At 41.7% G+C, this 16643-nt stretch overlaps 1 protein-coding gene and 1 pseudogene across 3 annotated transcripts in view; one reads left to right on the top strand and one right to left on the bottom strand.

Moving 5' to 3' along the window:
• Positions 1-16643, top strand: part of LOC148360475 (dynamin-2-like) — a 56179-nt gene that overhangs the window by 32262 nt on the left and 7274 nt on the right. For all 3 annotated transcript variants that reach the window (XM_088341315.1, XM_088341314.1, XM_088341313.1), the window contains exons 13-19: positions 337-391; positions 2248-2358; positions 5154-5263; positions 5330-5441; positions 11872-12039; positions 14233-14456; positions 14523-14762. In XM_088341315.1, the coding sequence (XP_088197441.1) occupies positions 337-391; positions 2248-2358; positions 5154-5263; positions 5330-5441; positions 11872-12039; positions 14233-14456; positions 14523-14762 (1020 nt within the window). The remainder of the gene's footprint in view (positions 1-336; positions 392-2247; positions 2359-5153; positions 5264-5329; positions 5442-11871; positions 12040-14232; positions 14457-14522; positions 14763-16643) is intronic.
• Positions 2710-2875, bottom strand: LOC148360476 (U2 spliceosomal RNA; annotated as a pseudogene).

Raw genomic sequence — 16643 nt, 5'->3', positions numbered from 1 at the left:
TATCTGTTTAGACATCTATCTACCAGACATCTATCTATCTAGACATCTAATTTATCTATCTAGACATCTATCTATCTAGACATCTCTATCCAGACATCTATCTAGAAATCTATCCATCTATCTAGACATCTATCTATCTATACATCTATCTATCTAGACATCTATCTGTTTAGACATCTATCTACCAGACATCTATCTATCTAGACATCTAATTTATCTATTTAGACATCTATCTATCCAGACATCTATCCATCCATCTATCCATCTATCAAGAGATCTATCTATCTATCTATTTGAGTCAATTGGCTCGTGACGTAAAAATGTTTTTTCTTGCAGTGCCCAGCAGAGGACGGCGTCCAATGCCACCAAAAAGAGAGTCATGCCTAACCAGGTTTATGCCTCACCTTGCCTTTGAGATTGTTTTCTTGCCCTTTCTCTATGTCTTTGTCTCTTTCTTTCTTTCTTGCTGCATAGCTTTCCTTTTTCTTGTTTTTTTTATGCCTGTTCTTTCTTGCTGTTTCTCGCTCTTTATCTCTTCATTCCTTGCTCGTTATTTTCCTTCTTTTCTTGCTTGCACTTTCTTTCGTCATTTCTTTCATCCCTTCTTTCTTTCGTCCCTTTTTTTCATGTCATATCTGAAGCTCCGTATTAGCGCTCTAGTTCAAGATGAGTCAAAGGCGAAGCCCGCGTTTTGCATACCTGTCAAATTGTACGTTTTTGCCGTACAAAGTACAGTACGTTTATTATGCATTTTAAGACGTGTACGACGTACAAGAAAATCTGCACGGAAAAATGCAAATTTATCAATGATAGGTACCACCCGGTATACACCGACGATCACGAAACGGCAAATCAATCAAATCAAACGAGTTCGCCGCGGCAGCCTCTATCTCGGTATCGTTTTTTTTTCCGTTGCAAACAAAGCGAGCGGTTTGATGCTACTGTGAGCAGGCGTCTGCCGCCTGGGGATTTCCCATCATGCATCATGCTTTTTCGGCTCAACTCATTCGGCTCACTTGCTTTGATGCATTATATTACGAATGATTATGTTGTATAAGGAAGTTAAGAAAAAAAAGGAAGTATAAAGGGGAAAATGAAAAAAGACAGGTTTGTGGTTATCCATTTAGTCAGTACATTACCAACAATAATTGAATGCAGAAAATGAACTCATAATTTGAATTAAAAAATTCTACTTAATTCTATTTGCATGTATTTTTTCCTTCTACAGTGAACGTCCAAGCGACTTCATTTTTGAACTTTTTTTTATAATAAAACTCATTCATGTCGAGCAACTCAGTATCTCACAACAAAATGTTCATTAACAATATATATGATATATGCAGGGTTGGGTAGGGTTACTTTAACTTGATTACTTTCAGTTACTTTTGGATTACTCCAATAACAAATATGCTAATAAAAGACAAAAGAAACTCAATATGAATGAAATGACTCCATTTTGTGCAGGCTTGGGGAGTAACGGAATACACGGAACGGCAAAAATGATGTTGGCAAGCTGTTTGGATTGATTTTCATTTTGTTTCGTCGCATTTTATGTTAGTTTTGCCAGAGATCAAAGCCAGGAGAGAAAGCTTACCACGTGTTGTGAGTCATCATTTTATTCATTTTTAGTTTCTTTTGTCTTGTATTAGCATATTTGGTATTGGAGTAATCCAAAAGTAATTGAACGTAATCCAGTTAAAGTAACCCTACCCAACCCTGGACCTTATAACGCTCGGGAGAGTCCGGAAGCACGAAGGTAGTCGATGCAGGCTTCTGATTGGCTGCAGAGTATGCAAATTGCCAAACGAACCGAAATTCTGAAATTTCCAAACCGAACGAAGAATTCGAAATAGGAAGAAAGCAAACATTTGTAAATATTTGCATATTTGGTATTGGAGTAATCCAAAAGTCATTGAAAGTAATCCAGTTCAAGTAACCCTACCCAACCCTGCATTTTAATAACATTTAGGCATACTTATTCATAAATGAGAATGAAAGTGATTGGTCCCTGCTTTAACCAATCAGAATGCATCATATATGATGATACATATGATAACGAAACGCATGTACAATATAACATGGTAAATTACATAAACACGTTTGAAAAAAAAGATATGGTGTATGATTATGTTGAATTTTGTAAGGGAAAATACGTTTGTAAGGGCATGGAGCCTTGGAGCTTGAAAGGTATGATTTTGAAGTGTACAAATGCAAACTTGACGCACTCGCAACAATATTTGTGCACAGGTTATCCGCCGAGGCTGGTTGACAATCAACATTAGCATCATGAAAGGAGGCTCCAAGGACTACTGGTTCGTCCTCACTGCTGAATCCCTTTCTTGGTACAAAGATGAAGAGGTAAGGATGAAGGCCAATGTTGCTTTTTTTTGTTTTTGACTACCGTAAATTCCGGACTATAGAGCGCACCTGATTATAAGCCGCACCCATCACATTTTAAAAGGATAGCCGCTTTTGTACTTACACCAGGCGCACCTGTATATAAGCCGCATGCGCCCGCAACAAAATATATATCACAGTCAAAAATTTTACCCAGGATTTTTTAAGGGTTATTGTTCTATCTTCTTTATTCATTATCCATTATCCATTATCGGTCAGTTCATGATACGCTACAAAGCCTAGGAGCCGGGACTCTTACTCTCAGCCAAAAGGCCAAGCTAAGGTCCTAGCCTTAAAGCCTTGCTGCGATCATTGCGACGCACCGTTCCCGGAGGTACTGCAATACCGGGCCGATGCGTGGAGTGGACAGAGCAAGCTCTTATTCCATCTCCAGATTGCAAAAATCAATGACAAACACATGCTGACATTCCTAGAATCTAAAGTACACAATCCATAAACCACAGCTGGCAGAATGAATGGAAAATGATACCGGTACTTAAGGTTTGATGCAGACCTGCAGAGTCCTGGCCCCGTTGAAAGTAATCCAAGGAAAAAAGTGTATATTTCCAAAGGTAAGGGTGGGAAAATATATATATCCACTATTGTCCGCCGTGTCCACAAACACGTCTCGCCTTTACTCCACTTCCCGTCAGCCCGCGTTTGCTCCGCCCCTTCTTTCTCATTCGCCCGTGCAAAACATATCAGAATAAGTCTCTAAAATAAATACATTACAAAAATATACAGTTGCAAATACATATTATACATGGTTACACATATTTACAAAGAAAGACGGTACACCGAGAGAGTTTTTAAAGCTTTAATAATAATATTAGAACTTTCATCCCAAACCGTGCCTGTGAAGGGTAGCAAAACGCTACTAGCAACACGCTCGCAACACAGTAAACGGCTTGGTTAAAAAAACATACCTTGTAGTAATCACGGTAAACGTTCCTCATCTTCCTCCTCATAACTGACGTCGTCAAAGTCGTCTTCCCCAGTATGGGAAAGAATCTATTACATAAAGATGTCGTCCCACGCTACCTTATTCAAAAACACGCTAGCAACACGCTCGCAAAGTAAAGTTTACGTGCAGTAGCTCTGTTTCCTTCTTTATCGGACTGCTCGATTGCATTTAGCTTGAAAGCTGCGTCATGTGCCTTTCTTTTTGCAATTTGCATGATGAGGATGTGTCTACACTAATTTAATTTGTGCACAAGCTAAGAAGTTGCAGTCTTCCTCGGCGCATATATTCCACCGGTCTAAATCTTACCTTTTGTACTTGAGCGCCGCTGGCGGCCGTTAGAAAAGTTACATAAATTGGCCGCATCACTGAATAAGCCGCAGGGTTGAACGTTTGGGGAAAAAAAGTAGCGGCTTACAGTCCGGAATTTACGGTAACTCCTTTTAACTATGAACCACATTTGGATGTCATCTCAATAGCTCTCGACAGAAACTGTCATTCTTTTCTTAACCGTTTTCAAACGACTCGTCCTGTTTGTTTTTGGTTGAGAAACTGGTTTCGAATGTTAGTTTTTAAGCTCCTTCATTACAATAGTGCTCACAGGAAAAATGTTGACAGTGTTTTAAAGAAAGAAAACTCTTTTTAGATTTTTATTTCTGGTTCCCAACAATGTTCACTGTCATTTTCCACGGATCTGAGCGTTCACACAAAGTCGGTGAGCAACGCTTGAAACAACAAGTGAGCAACAGCAATCCCAAGTGTGGCAACTAAATCATTATCAAACATGTCCAAAACTTGACATCACGTTATATTTTGCCGAGTTTCCGGCAATGCAAAATTATTTTTCACTTTTGAATGAATTGACTCATGTATGCCTACAATTGTCATTTGTTTTTACAATTCTTTCACAAGATTTCCATTTCTTTTTTTTCCTGGTATCTTTTGTCGCTAATACTAACATTTTGGGGGGAATATTGAGTCGGTTGCACGATACACAACTGTATTTAATTACATTTTTTTTGTGGAAGTTCAATGTTGGCAACAAGATTGACTTGATATAATTGGAAATTATTTAAAGGCAACACCAACTTTTTCTTCTTTTTCCGTTTTTTTTTCCTACTTTTTTTAATTCCTTTAAAAAAAAAAATCTTATTGTGTTTATTTTTTTCCAGCTGTTACTTTTTTCCTTTTATTTGTTTCTTTATCTTTTTTTCTGTTTTTTTCAGAATTTTTCCTGCTCTTTTTTTCCCTCTTTTTCTCTCTTCTTGTTTCTTTTTTTCCCAGCTTTTCACTACTTTTTCATTTTGGTATTTTTTAATGTTTTGTTCTATTGCCCCCCCCCCCTTCCTTTAAGTCATTTTGTGCATAATTTTAGATAATATTTGGTCGTGTAGGGATTAAAGAAGCAAAAACAACCTGAAGAGCCGTTTGGGACTCGAAAGAGCCGGTTCTTTTTAGTGAGCCGAGCCGAAGAAGCCGGTTCTCGAAAAACTCGAAAAAACTGACTTTACTCAACTTAATTCTACTTCGACATTGACTTCAAAATACCGCATTTCGAAAATAGCGTCAGGGGAACCCGTGTATTTTAACCTTCATGCACTGTAACTTTGACTTAATTCGCTTCTTAATTAGCAAGTTCGAGTCGTGATTTTTGTGAGCTGGCTAGATTTTCTTGTGCGCAGAAAAGCTCTGGGCAGTGCGCAATTGCGCATACACTCAGCTTAGAGGGAACATTGGTTCCCACCAATGTTTTTCACCCAAAAATTTTTTTTTTGCATGCTGTATCATCAACCAGGAGAAGGAGAAGAAATACATGCTGCCCCTGGACAACCTAAAGCTAAGAGATGTGGAGAAAGGATTCATGTCCAGCAAACATGTATTTGCCATATTCAACACGGAGCAGAGGTGAGTGAAGATTGGTTGCTCTCGTGGTTTGCAGCTCCAGAGCTTTTGGACATCTGCGTTGCGCAGAAACGTCTACAAAGACCTGCGGCAGATCGAGCTGGCCTGTGACACTCAGGACGACGTGGACAGCTGGAAGGCCTCCTTCCTCAGAGCTGGTGTTTATCCTGAAAAAGATCAGGTATTTGAAGAAACTTACTGACATAAAACTTGATTTGCAGTCCTCTTCAAGGACTACACAACACAACCTACATTCACCCAGCAATTTATGCGCGCTCGTTTCTTGAGGGAAACGATGAACAGGAAAGCTGACATTTTCACACGGGGGCAGATTTCATTTTATTAACAATTTAACTAAGTGTACTCCATCGAAAATGGCCGAATTAGTGTCGTTGGAGTCTCTGGGAAGCCCTTTTCTGAAGTCCTTTAGCTCTCTCCTATTCACCATCTTCTCCCCGCATAATGGCGTGCCGACTCCTCCCATGGGCGTGCCAAGGAAGCCCCCCCCTGGGCGTCGCGACGTCTGGAATACTCAAAACAACACCAGTGTTCTGGTTTTCCCGCGTCCCTGCGTCCTAGACGCATACATTTTGCTGGGGACGCATAGTCTCAAATCAACGTGCGTCCCCGGGACGCAACCTTTTTGCCACAAAATTGTCATTATTACCCGATTACTTTTTTTTAACAAAGATTTACTGTACTCCAAACTTTTCGTCAGGCATTTTTGTTTTGGTCTCGCGGTTCGAGTTTTCGTCTGCACACCGAATTCGGCCAACGAGATCTCGTTGTGGAGTGAAAGGAAGTCCGTCTTGTTTTAGAGAACCGGCTTTTTTGGCTCAACTCATTCAAAAGAGCCGGCTCTCAAACGGCTCACTTGCTTTAGATTGATAGATAGATAGATAGATAGATAGATAGTTTATTCATCCCCGTAGGGAAATTCACACTTCCCGCAGGCTACCCCGTTGCTTATTAACAGATGAACATGATGCCCTAGGGGTGCTTGTAGCGGAGTGAATGACGTCACGCTAGTCCATAAGTTCGACATCCCTGCGGCAGATGGAAAACTTTTCTTTGTGAAAATCCAGGGATACACCACCTCGTGTTAGCGAGTCCGCCTCCTCTCCGATTCCCCCCGGCTTTCGTGTCTCTGTTTAGCGGCGTTGAAGCCGGATAGCTCCGAGTGGCTACACGTTAGCGTCCGGAATGCTAAACGTGAGCCACGTTTCCGCAAAACACAGCAACTGCGCTCCCTGTGCGCTTCGATGTTTTCCACCAGCACTCGATGATCTTATTTGGTCGGTACCATGATTACGGATGGTACCGAAGACTTATATCGCCGCTAGCCGCTTCGCTAGCTCCGGCTCTTCTTCCACGATAGGCCCCTTCATCACGCCGGCATGAGAATTCTTCAGGGCAAGGAGTTGAAATTCCTTGAATACACGCATTTTTTGTGCGCTAAAACCCATGTCCCATAGGATAGAAGTAATCCATAGTGTACACCGAAGATAGGAGCAGACAATAAAACAATAGGGCAGCTGCTGGAAAAGGCAGCCGCTCGTGGCAGCGCCGCTTTGATAGTATGATATGATATTTAATGATTGATATCACGAATTGTGTTGTATAAAGAAGTTAAGAAAAAAAGGATGTATAAAAGGAGAAAATAAAAAAAGACAGGTTTGTGATTATCGCTTTAATCGGGATATTACCAACAATAATTTCATGCAGAAATGAATTCATAATTTGATTAAAACTGGATGAATATATAGATTTATATTACATGTTTGTCGCCGATTTACGATTTCAACCTCGATAACACTAAATTTTGGGGAGTCATAGATCTCTGTTGGGACCCATAGATTTTTGAGCATGCGAGTCCCCAGGACCCATCACTTTTCACAGCTCAAATGAAAACTGAACACCGAGCGTTTCTACGTCATCATGGCCTTTCTGCGTCTGGATGTGCTGATTATCTTATCAGCCTTACGTCCCGTTCCCGCCGTTCCTGTAAACAACATTTTCCACCAGGTTTCCCTGACATTGAACTACAGCCCAGTCAGTGAATATCTTTTGCATTCAATGTAATTTGTAGTCAATCGTATAAAATCCTTTATAGTCAAATGTATAAAATCCTTCAATACGAATGTATGTACCAGAGCCTGTCCCCCTAGTGGGAGGTAGCTAGAGTCAAGAACTCATTCACATTTCTGACTCTTTCTGGGAGAGTGATACAGAGGAGGGGATTCCCAGCCCCCTCGCTCAAACCAACTGATGTGTTGGAAGTCATTAAGTGATCAAACCCCCTAAAGCGCCAAGCAGGGAGGCGATGAGTACCAATGTTGTAAGTCTTAGGTATGACTCGGCCGAGGCTTGAACCAGCGACCTCCCAGTCTCGGGGCGACGCCATCGGCTGCAGAATGCAGGCGCCGCTGTTCCCTGCAGGGACCCTTTTCTGCCCCACTCCATGTTGTCTAGGTCTTGTGCTTTCAGATCATGTGTCCTTTTAAGATAGCGATCATGAAGATGAGACTGATGAGGGCTGTGTCATTTAAAATGAGTTGTAAGCCCCTTTTTTTCAGATATAGATAGATAGATACTTTATTCATCCCCGTAGGGAAATTCACACTTCCAGCAGTATCCTTTTGTTGTTTCTTAACACATGAACAGGATGGCCTCAGGGTGCTGTGTTGTAGTTTAGCAACAGCGGAGTGGATGACGTCACACGTTATCTTTAGCCAATTGTAACCAAAATCCAAATGATGATTGACACATTGTTTAGCCAAAAAACATAAATATACACAATCTTTCGATGTGTATTTAAATCAGAGCCGAAATAAGACGTGCGCAAAGCAATTTGTGCTTCATTTTTACGCAATATTATTACGCACAACTGCGCACAATCAAGTGTGGACAATCATTGATTTGACTTCTGTAAAGAGAAGTCAAACATTAACAAGTCTTTCACAATGTCTGAAGAAAATGGCCAAAGTAAAATACAAATTTGCAAAGGTTTTAGTGTCGTAAAGTGGTTGTCTCCAAACGGCCACTTTTGAAAACGCCTAAACTTACCTTTAGAAAAATGTGTAAAATACAAAAGAAACAAAGGAATACTTATGACATTTCTTTTTAACATGGTAACGAGCCTAGAAGTTCCCAGAACATTGTTTTTAAACGTTGAAGCAAATATGTAGATTATTCTTCATAAAAAAAAAAAAAAGTTGTTTGGTGAAAAATGCAGACGTTTCAAAAATATAAAATTGATGCAATAATTCAAAGGCAAATTGAAAGCAATAAAACCAAAATTTTCAATATATGTCTCTTAATAGATAGATATATAGATAGATACTTTATTCATCCCCGTAGGGAAATTCAGACTTCCAGCAGTATCTTTGTGTTGTTTATTAACAGATTAACAGGATGGCCTCGGGGTGCTGTGTTGTAGTTTAGCAACAGAGTGGATGAGGTCACACGCTAGGCCAAAAGTTCGACGTCCCTGCAGTAGATGGAAATGTTTGTGCCCAGGGTTACACCACCTTGTGTTCACGTAGATAGCGAGTCCGCCTCCTCTCCGCTTCCCACAGGCATTTGTGTCTGTCTGCTCTAACAGCGCTGAAGCCGGGTAGCTCCAGGTTAGCGTCCGGGATGCTAGTTGTTTCCGTAAAACACAGCAAACTGCACTCCCTGTACTCTTTGATGTTTTTCACCAGCACAGCCAGTTTGTCGGTCTTATTTGGTAGAGAGTTCACATTTCCCATGATTACGGACTGTACCAAAGATTTATAACGCCGCTTAGCCTTAGCTCCGGCTCTGCATCCACGATATGACAGCGTCGGGGCTTTTTCGACATCCGACTGTAAATATATGGGCCGGATTGCTACACAAATGTAAAAAGTCATCTTATTCTTTTGTTGCCTTTGGCAGTTGCCATAGTAACAGACCAAAATGGTCATCTTTTTTGAGGATTAAGGGGATCTCCAGCAAATGGACAATGACTGATGATACGACATGGGAATTGGAGCGTGTTTGTTCAATTTGGATGTAGAATTTGAGGACTTTGCTTGATTTGTGAGTGATAAAGTATTGTGAGTACATGGTAAATATTTGATAAAGGAACATCAGATAGGGCTGCACAATTAACCGAAATCTAATAGAATTGCGATGTGATGTAGAGTGATTGTTGTCATCGCAAGACTCTGTGTTTTTTTTTCAAGGATTTATTGTTCTATTTTTGTGAGTGATTGAGTGTTTGGCCAACCAGAATTGTCACGATTCGGGATTAAACGGCGCCGGCCAATGGAAAACGACTAATTTATCCTCCAGAAGGAGGTCTGAAATGTTTTAGATGTCCATGCTGTGATATTTATTTAGTAGGCATGTCTCGTCTTAATAAACTGGTGAGGAAGGCGGGCTCGGTTGTGGGCACAGAGCTGGACAGCCTGACAACTGTGGCTGAGAGACAGGCACTGAAAAAGCTGCGGTCAATCATGGACAATTCATCACATCCACTTCACAGCATCAACTCCAAACAGAAGAGCAGCTTCAGCGACAGACTGCTGTCACAGTCTTGTTCTACGGACAGACTGAGGAGATCATTTCTTCCTCACGCCATGAGGCTCTTTAACTCCACCCGGGGCAGTAGAAGCCCACTTTAAACCCCACCCCCACATTTGCATATTACCCTATTTTTATTAAAGTGTGTATTTTCCGTAGCACTATTTAAATACTCTATATCAACACGATATATTGGGTATTTTTGTATTCTATAACTTTTATTTTATTATTTTATTTTTCAACACAAGGATACTGCTGGAAGTGTGAATTTCCCTATGGGGATGAATAAAGTACCTATCTATCTAGACATATAGACATCCATCTATCTAGACATATATCTAGACATCTATCAATCCATCTAGACATCTATCTATCTAGACATCTATCTGGACATCTATCTAGACATCTATCCATTTAGACATCTATCTATCTATCTATCCAGACATCTATCACTCTATCTAGACAGCTGTCCAGACATCTGTCCAGACATCTATCTAGACATCTATCTATCTATCTAGACATCTATCTGGACATCTATCTGGACATCTATCCAGACATCTATCTAGACATCTATCTATCTAGACATCTATCTGGACATGTAGCTAGACATTTAGACATATATCTAGACATCTATCAATCTATCTAGTCATCTATCTAGACATCTATCAATCTATTTAGACATCTATCAATCTATCTAGTCATTTATCTAGACATCTATCAATCTATCTAGACATCATTCTATCTATCTGGACATGTATCTAGACATCTAGACGTATATCTAGACATCTATCAACCTATCCAGACATCTATCTAGACATCTATCAATCTATCTAGACATCATTCTATCTATCTAGACATCTATCTGGACATGTAGCTAGACATTTAGACATATATCTAGACATCTATCAATCTATCTAGTCATCTATCTAGACATCTATCAATCTATTTAGACATCTATCAATCTATCTAGTCATCTATCTAGACATCTATCAATTTATCTAGACATCTATCAATCTATCTAGACATCATTCTATCTATCTGGACATCTATCTGGACATGTATCTAGACATCTAGACGTATATCTAGACATCTATCAACCTATCCAGACATCTATGTAGACATCTATCTAGACATCTATCTATCTAGACATCTATCAATCTATCTAGACATCTATCAATCTATCTAGACATCATTCTATCTATCTGGACATCTATTTGGACATGTATCTAGATATCTAGACATCTATCAATCTATCTAGACATCTATCTAGACATCTATCAATCTATCTAGACATCATTCTATCTATCTAGACATCTATCTGGACATGTAGCTAGACATTTAGACATATATCTAGACATCTATCAATCTATCTAGACATCTATCAATCTATTTAGACATCTATCAATCTATCTAGTCATCTATCTAGACATCTATCAATTTATCTAGACATCTATCAATCTATCTAGACATCATTCTATCTATCTAGACATCTATCTGGACATGTAGCTAGACATTTAGACGTATATCTAGACATCTATCAACCTATCCAGACATCTATCTAGACATCTATCAATCTATCTAGACATCATTCTATCTATCTAGACATCTATCTGGACATGTAGCTAGACATTTAGACGTATACCTAGACATCTATCAATCTATCTAGTCATCTATCTAGACATCTATCAATCTATTTAGACATCTATCAATCTATCTAGTCATCTATCTAGACATCTATCAATTTATCTAGACATCTATCAATCTATCTAGACATCATTCTATCTATCTGGACATCTATCTGGACATGTATCTAGACATCTAGACGTATATCTAGACATCTATCAACCTATCCAGACATCTATGTAGACATCTATCTAGACATCTATCTATCTAGACATCTATCAATCTATCTCAGAAAAGAGCAACTCACAGCTTCACCCTAGATGGCCAATAGTTCAATCTATGATTCCCAGCCCTTTGAAACTTCTTGTGATTTGGGGCTATACGCATAAACACGACTCGAGCGGACACACCATCTACGAAACGTCCTTTCCTCTCTTCAGGCGGAAAACGAAGACGCCATGGTTCCAGGTGACACGGTGTCGATGGACCCGCAGTTGGAGCGTCAGGTGGAGACCATCCGCAACCTGGTGGACTCCTACATCGGCATCGTCAACAAGTCCATCAGGGACCTCATGCCCAAGACCATCATGCACCTCATGATTAACAGCGTATGTATCCCTTTTCTTTTATACGCACCTATGTTGCAGTTTTTCCTTTGTACTTCAAAATAAAAGCCAAACAAGTCATACAATCGCTTATCCAGCGCAAATAATGAAGTCCTACCTATAAAGCAGCGGTGTCAAACTCCTATTGACTCAGGGGCCACACGATAAAACAAACATTCTCTCAGGGGCCGACCAGTAGATTAGAGAGAAAGAAAATGAAACAAAGAAAAATAAATAAGAGAGAGAGAGAAAGAGAGATGGTGGGACAAAGCAAGAGAAGGAGAAACAAAAGAGATAAATAGAGAATGAGTGAGAGAAAGAAAGAAAAGAGAGAGAAGGAATGAAATCCAAAGAGAAGTAGAAAGAGAAAAAAGAGAAGGGGAAAGCTAGAGAGGGAAAGATAGAAAAAGAAAAAAGGAAGAGAGGACAAAAGAAGGTAAAAAAGACAGAGAAAGAGACAAAGAGGAACAAAAAAAGAGGAAGGGAAAGAGGGAGATAAAAAAAGGGAGGAAGAGAGAGAGAGAGAGAAAGAGAGAAACACAACGTCTTTATGATAGGCACTTGTCTTTGCTAACACCAAGTGGACATATTTCAACCTGCAGCTCGTTTTTCTCTTGCGCTTCTCTGAGCGTTGTCTCGCGGGCCAGATTCAATCCCTTAGTGGGCCTGATCCGGCCCGCGGGCCGCCTGTTTGTCACCCCTGCTATAAAGTGTTTCAGGATTTCTTTGTATATAAAAATAACCAAACAAGCCATACAATGTCTTATCTAGCTTTTATTTTGAAGTCATGCAAAGGAAGTGTTTTAGATTGCGATCAGCGCCGCAACCTCGTATCTTGCCATTGTAGCATTTTTATTTGACTCGCAGGGTTTCTTGAAAAAGCGCTGCTGTGTTGTTAAAACAGCTTTCGATCGCTTCGCCTTTTCACAGTGTTGGTTACCAGTTAGCTTGTTGCCGTCAGGATGTTTTCGCTGGCAGTGTCTCTTGACATTATATTCTTTGAAAACAGCCATAGTCTTATGGCAAATAAGGCAAATGCCATTGTTTCGGATTTCAGTGGAAAAAAATCCACTTGTCCGGGAAGCGTTGGCCCTCACAGTCAACTTTCATTTTTTCGATTGACTGTTGCTATGTCACAACAGGCCGCATGATTTTTTTTTGCGCATTTTTGTCATCGTTGCCGTGGTGCCCAATTGGCCGCGCCCGTGTGTGTCACGGTTGCCATGGTGTCCAATTGGTCCCGCCCGTGTGGCGCCAGCTGCAGCTCATTGACAGATTGGCTTTCTGTTTATATTAAGCTGAGCGCTCCCTTGCTTCGGTTGTCAGCCCGTCAAACAAACTTCTGCCCCACAAGACGTGGGTTCTGACTCAGTCCTGTTTTCCTGTTGCTATTCCCTCTCCGGTATTGTTCCCGTTTATTTTTGTCCTGTTTAATATCGGTTTCCAGTTTTGTTTCTGTCTGTTTTTGTCCTGCTAATTATTTTCTCCAGTTTTTGTTCCCGTGTAGTTTCTCCTGTTGGTTTTTGATATCCTGATTCGTTACCTATCTTGTCTGTCCCATCCTGTCCGGTATCGACCCCATCTGTCCGGTATCAATTGGTATCAATCTCGTCGGTCTCTGGCTTCCTGTCTTTCCACGCCAGACCGGCTCCCTAACGCGCATGACTCCCATTTTCCGTAAATAAAGGCTTGTGTGAGAACGTCACACGATTGGGTCCTGATCCTGTTGTGGTTCTTGTCTAAATTTCAGGTAAAAATGGTCATTTTCAGTTGCGCGCCGTGTTATAAGCTTTACGTTAGTGCCCCTCCGTGGGTCAGTGCGTGTTTGCGTGGCGCCTCGCAGAGGAGAACTCCGTGTTTTAACCCAGCCACCGAAACACTGTCACGCGATAAATGAACGAATCATGACGGCTCCTCCAGCGAAAACATCTCGTTCTTTCCAGCCAGCGTGGACAGACGAATGAGGCTTTGTGCAAAAAATGACCGTGCTGTTTGTGCATTATGCCTCTACGAAACACGAACATGAATTCAAGGACGAGTCTGACGAGACGGAGACATTAAAAACCGCAGTGTCCTGGTATGGCCAATAAACAGAGACCCCGAAAACCTTTGTCACTGCTAAAAACACCACCACTGAAGCAAGTTATCACAATGCTCACTGCCCAGCAAATCTTGTCTGCCTCCTTCGACTTCCAGGCCAAGGACTTCATCCACTCGGAGCTCCTGGCTTACCTGTACTCCGCCGGCGACCAGAGCAGTCTGATGGAAGAATCGGCCGAGCAGGCTCAGAGAAGAGACGAGATGCTGAGGATGTACCACGCCCTCAAAGAATCTCTCGTCATCATCGGGGACATCAGCACCACCACAATCTCCACCCCAGTGCCTCCACCGGTGGACGACACCTGGATCAAAGAGTCCAGGTACAAAAATGAAAAAAAGTGGAAAAAAATCCTTCAAAACCTGACTGAGATGTCGGTCCATCTTAGCCTTCCTGCGACAGCCCGGCCCGCCCCCGCCACGGCTCCCCCTCCGACTCGCCCCCCGGTGGCCAGAGGCACGGTGCCCGGTCCCGCCTTGCCCCTCAACCCCTCGCCGGCATTCGGCGCGCCCCCCGTGCCCAATCGACCCGGCCCGACACCCGCCCAGTCCGTTTTTGATCCGAGCGTTCCCATCATTCCCTCCAGGCCCGCACGGGTGCCTCCTGCTCTGCCGCCTGGCATTCCCAGGTAAGCCCCACTGTGTATTCGATTGCAATCCTTGTAAAAATACTCCATTATCTGCACCGCTTATCCTCAGTAGGGCCGCGGGGGTGCTGGAGCACATCCCAGCTATCCTCTGGCAGTGGGCACTGGGACACAGAGACGGACAATTCACTCGCTCCTTTACACCTAGGGACAATTTGGACCGGCCAATTACCGTAAATTCCGGACTATAGAGCGCACCTGATTATAAGCCGCACCCGCCACATTTTAAGGGGATAACCGCTTTTGTACTTACACAAGCCGCACCTGTATATAAGCCGCATGCGCCCACATTAAAACATGTGACACAATCGCAAAATTAACCCAAACCCGACTTTGAGTCCCGCAATAGTAACTGAATATACTGTAAAGTACACAGTCCAAAAACCACAGCCGGCAAAATGATAGCGGTACTTAAGGTTTGATGCAGACCTGCAGAGTCCGGGTACCGTTGAAAATAATCCAAGGAAAAAAAAGATTATATTTCCAAAGGTAAGGGTGGGAAAAATATATATCCACTATTGTCCGCTGCATCCACAAACACGTCTCACCTTTACTTCACTTCCCGTCAGCCCCCGTTGTTTTCGCCCCTTCTTTTTGATTCGCCCCTGGAAAACATATCAGAATAAGTCTCTCAAATAATACATTACAAAAATATACAGTTGCAAATACATATTATACATGGTTACACGTATTTACGAAGAAAGACGGTACACCGAGAGAGTTTTCAAAGCTTTAATTATAATATTATAACTTTCATCCCAAATCGTGCCTGTGAAGGGTAGCAAAACGCTACTAGCAACATGCTCGCAACACAGTAAACACTGTTCCTGTGTACCCTGCGAGTGGCTGGCAACCAGTTCAGGGTGTCCCCTGCCCAATGCCCGAAGATAGCTGGGATGGGCTCCAGCACCCCCGTGACCCTACTGAGGATAAGCCCTGCAGATAATGGATGGATGATTCAAATAATAAGCAAAAGCACATAAACTATCTCAAAATCATGATTTTTTTGTCAAGAAATGTGTCATGACATTACGCAACTTGAAGAAATTGATATTGCAACTACTGAAGCCCAAATGATGAATTTGCAAAGCTACTTTGTCCCAAGGCGGCTTTTAGCGCTTAACGGCAACTTACTAGCCTCAAATTTGATGTACTTCTATGATTCAGACGTCTTACACCCTGTCTCCATCTCTAGCCACTCATGTTAGCCATTCGGTTGAAAACTAAGGCTCATAGCAACTGTTATTGTTAGCTGCGCCTGCTAGCCTTCGCTGTCAATTGCCTTCTACAGATTCCATGCAAGCAAACATCGCCACGTCCTGGGATTCAGGCATTTGGGGTTTCTTTACTCCAGTTTCCTTCTCTAGCCACTCATGTTAGCCATTCGGTTGAAAACTAAGCCTCAGAACCAGCCACTGTTATTGTTAGCTGCGCCTGCTAGCCTTCGTTGTCAATCGCCTTCCACAGATTCCATGCAAGCAAATATTGCCACATCCTGGGTTTCAGGCATTTGGGGTGTATTTACTACGGTTTCCGTCTCTAGCCACTCATGTTAGCCATTCGGTTGAAAACTAAGGCTCAGAACCAGCCACTGTTATTGTTAGCCGTGCCTGCTAGCCTTCGTTGTCAATCGCCTTCCACAGATTCCAAACAAGCATACATCGCCACGTCCTGGGTTTCAGGCATTTGAGTTTTTTTTACTACAGTTTCCTTCTTTAACCACTCATGTTAGCAAATTGGCTCCAGACTGTGGCCCGCCGCTAGCTGCTAATGTAATTCTTAGCTGCTGCTTGTTCGTCCTTGAAAGAAAAAAAAATAGCTCACAAAAATTGTTGCCCCCTTGCCAAAAAAATGAGTATTTTT

This window comes from Urocampus carinirostris, chromosome 8, assembly GCF_059441175.1.
Source record: "Urocampus carinirostris isolate Australia breed hairy pipefish chromosome 8, RoL_Ucar_1.0, whole genome shotgun sequence".
In the NCBI taxonomy this organism is placed as follows: Eukaryota; Metazoa; Chordata; class Actinopteri; order Syngnathiformes; family Syngnathidae; genus Urocampus; species Urocampus carinirostris.
Note: the sequence above shows the minus strand (reverse complement) of the source record. Positions and strands in the feature narration are given on the sequence as shown.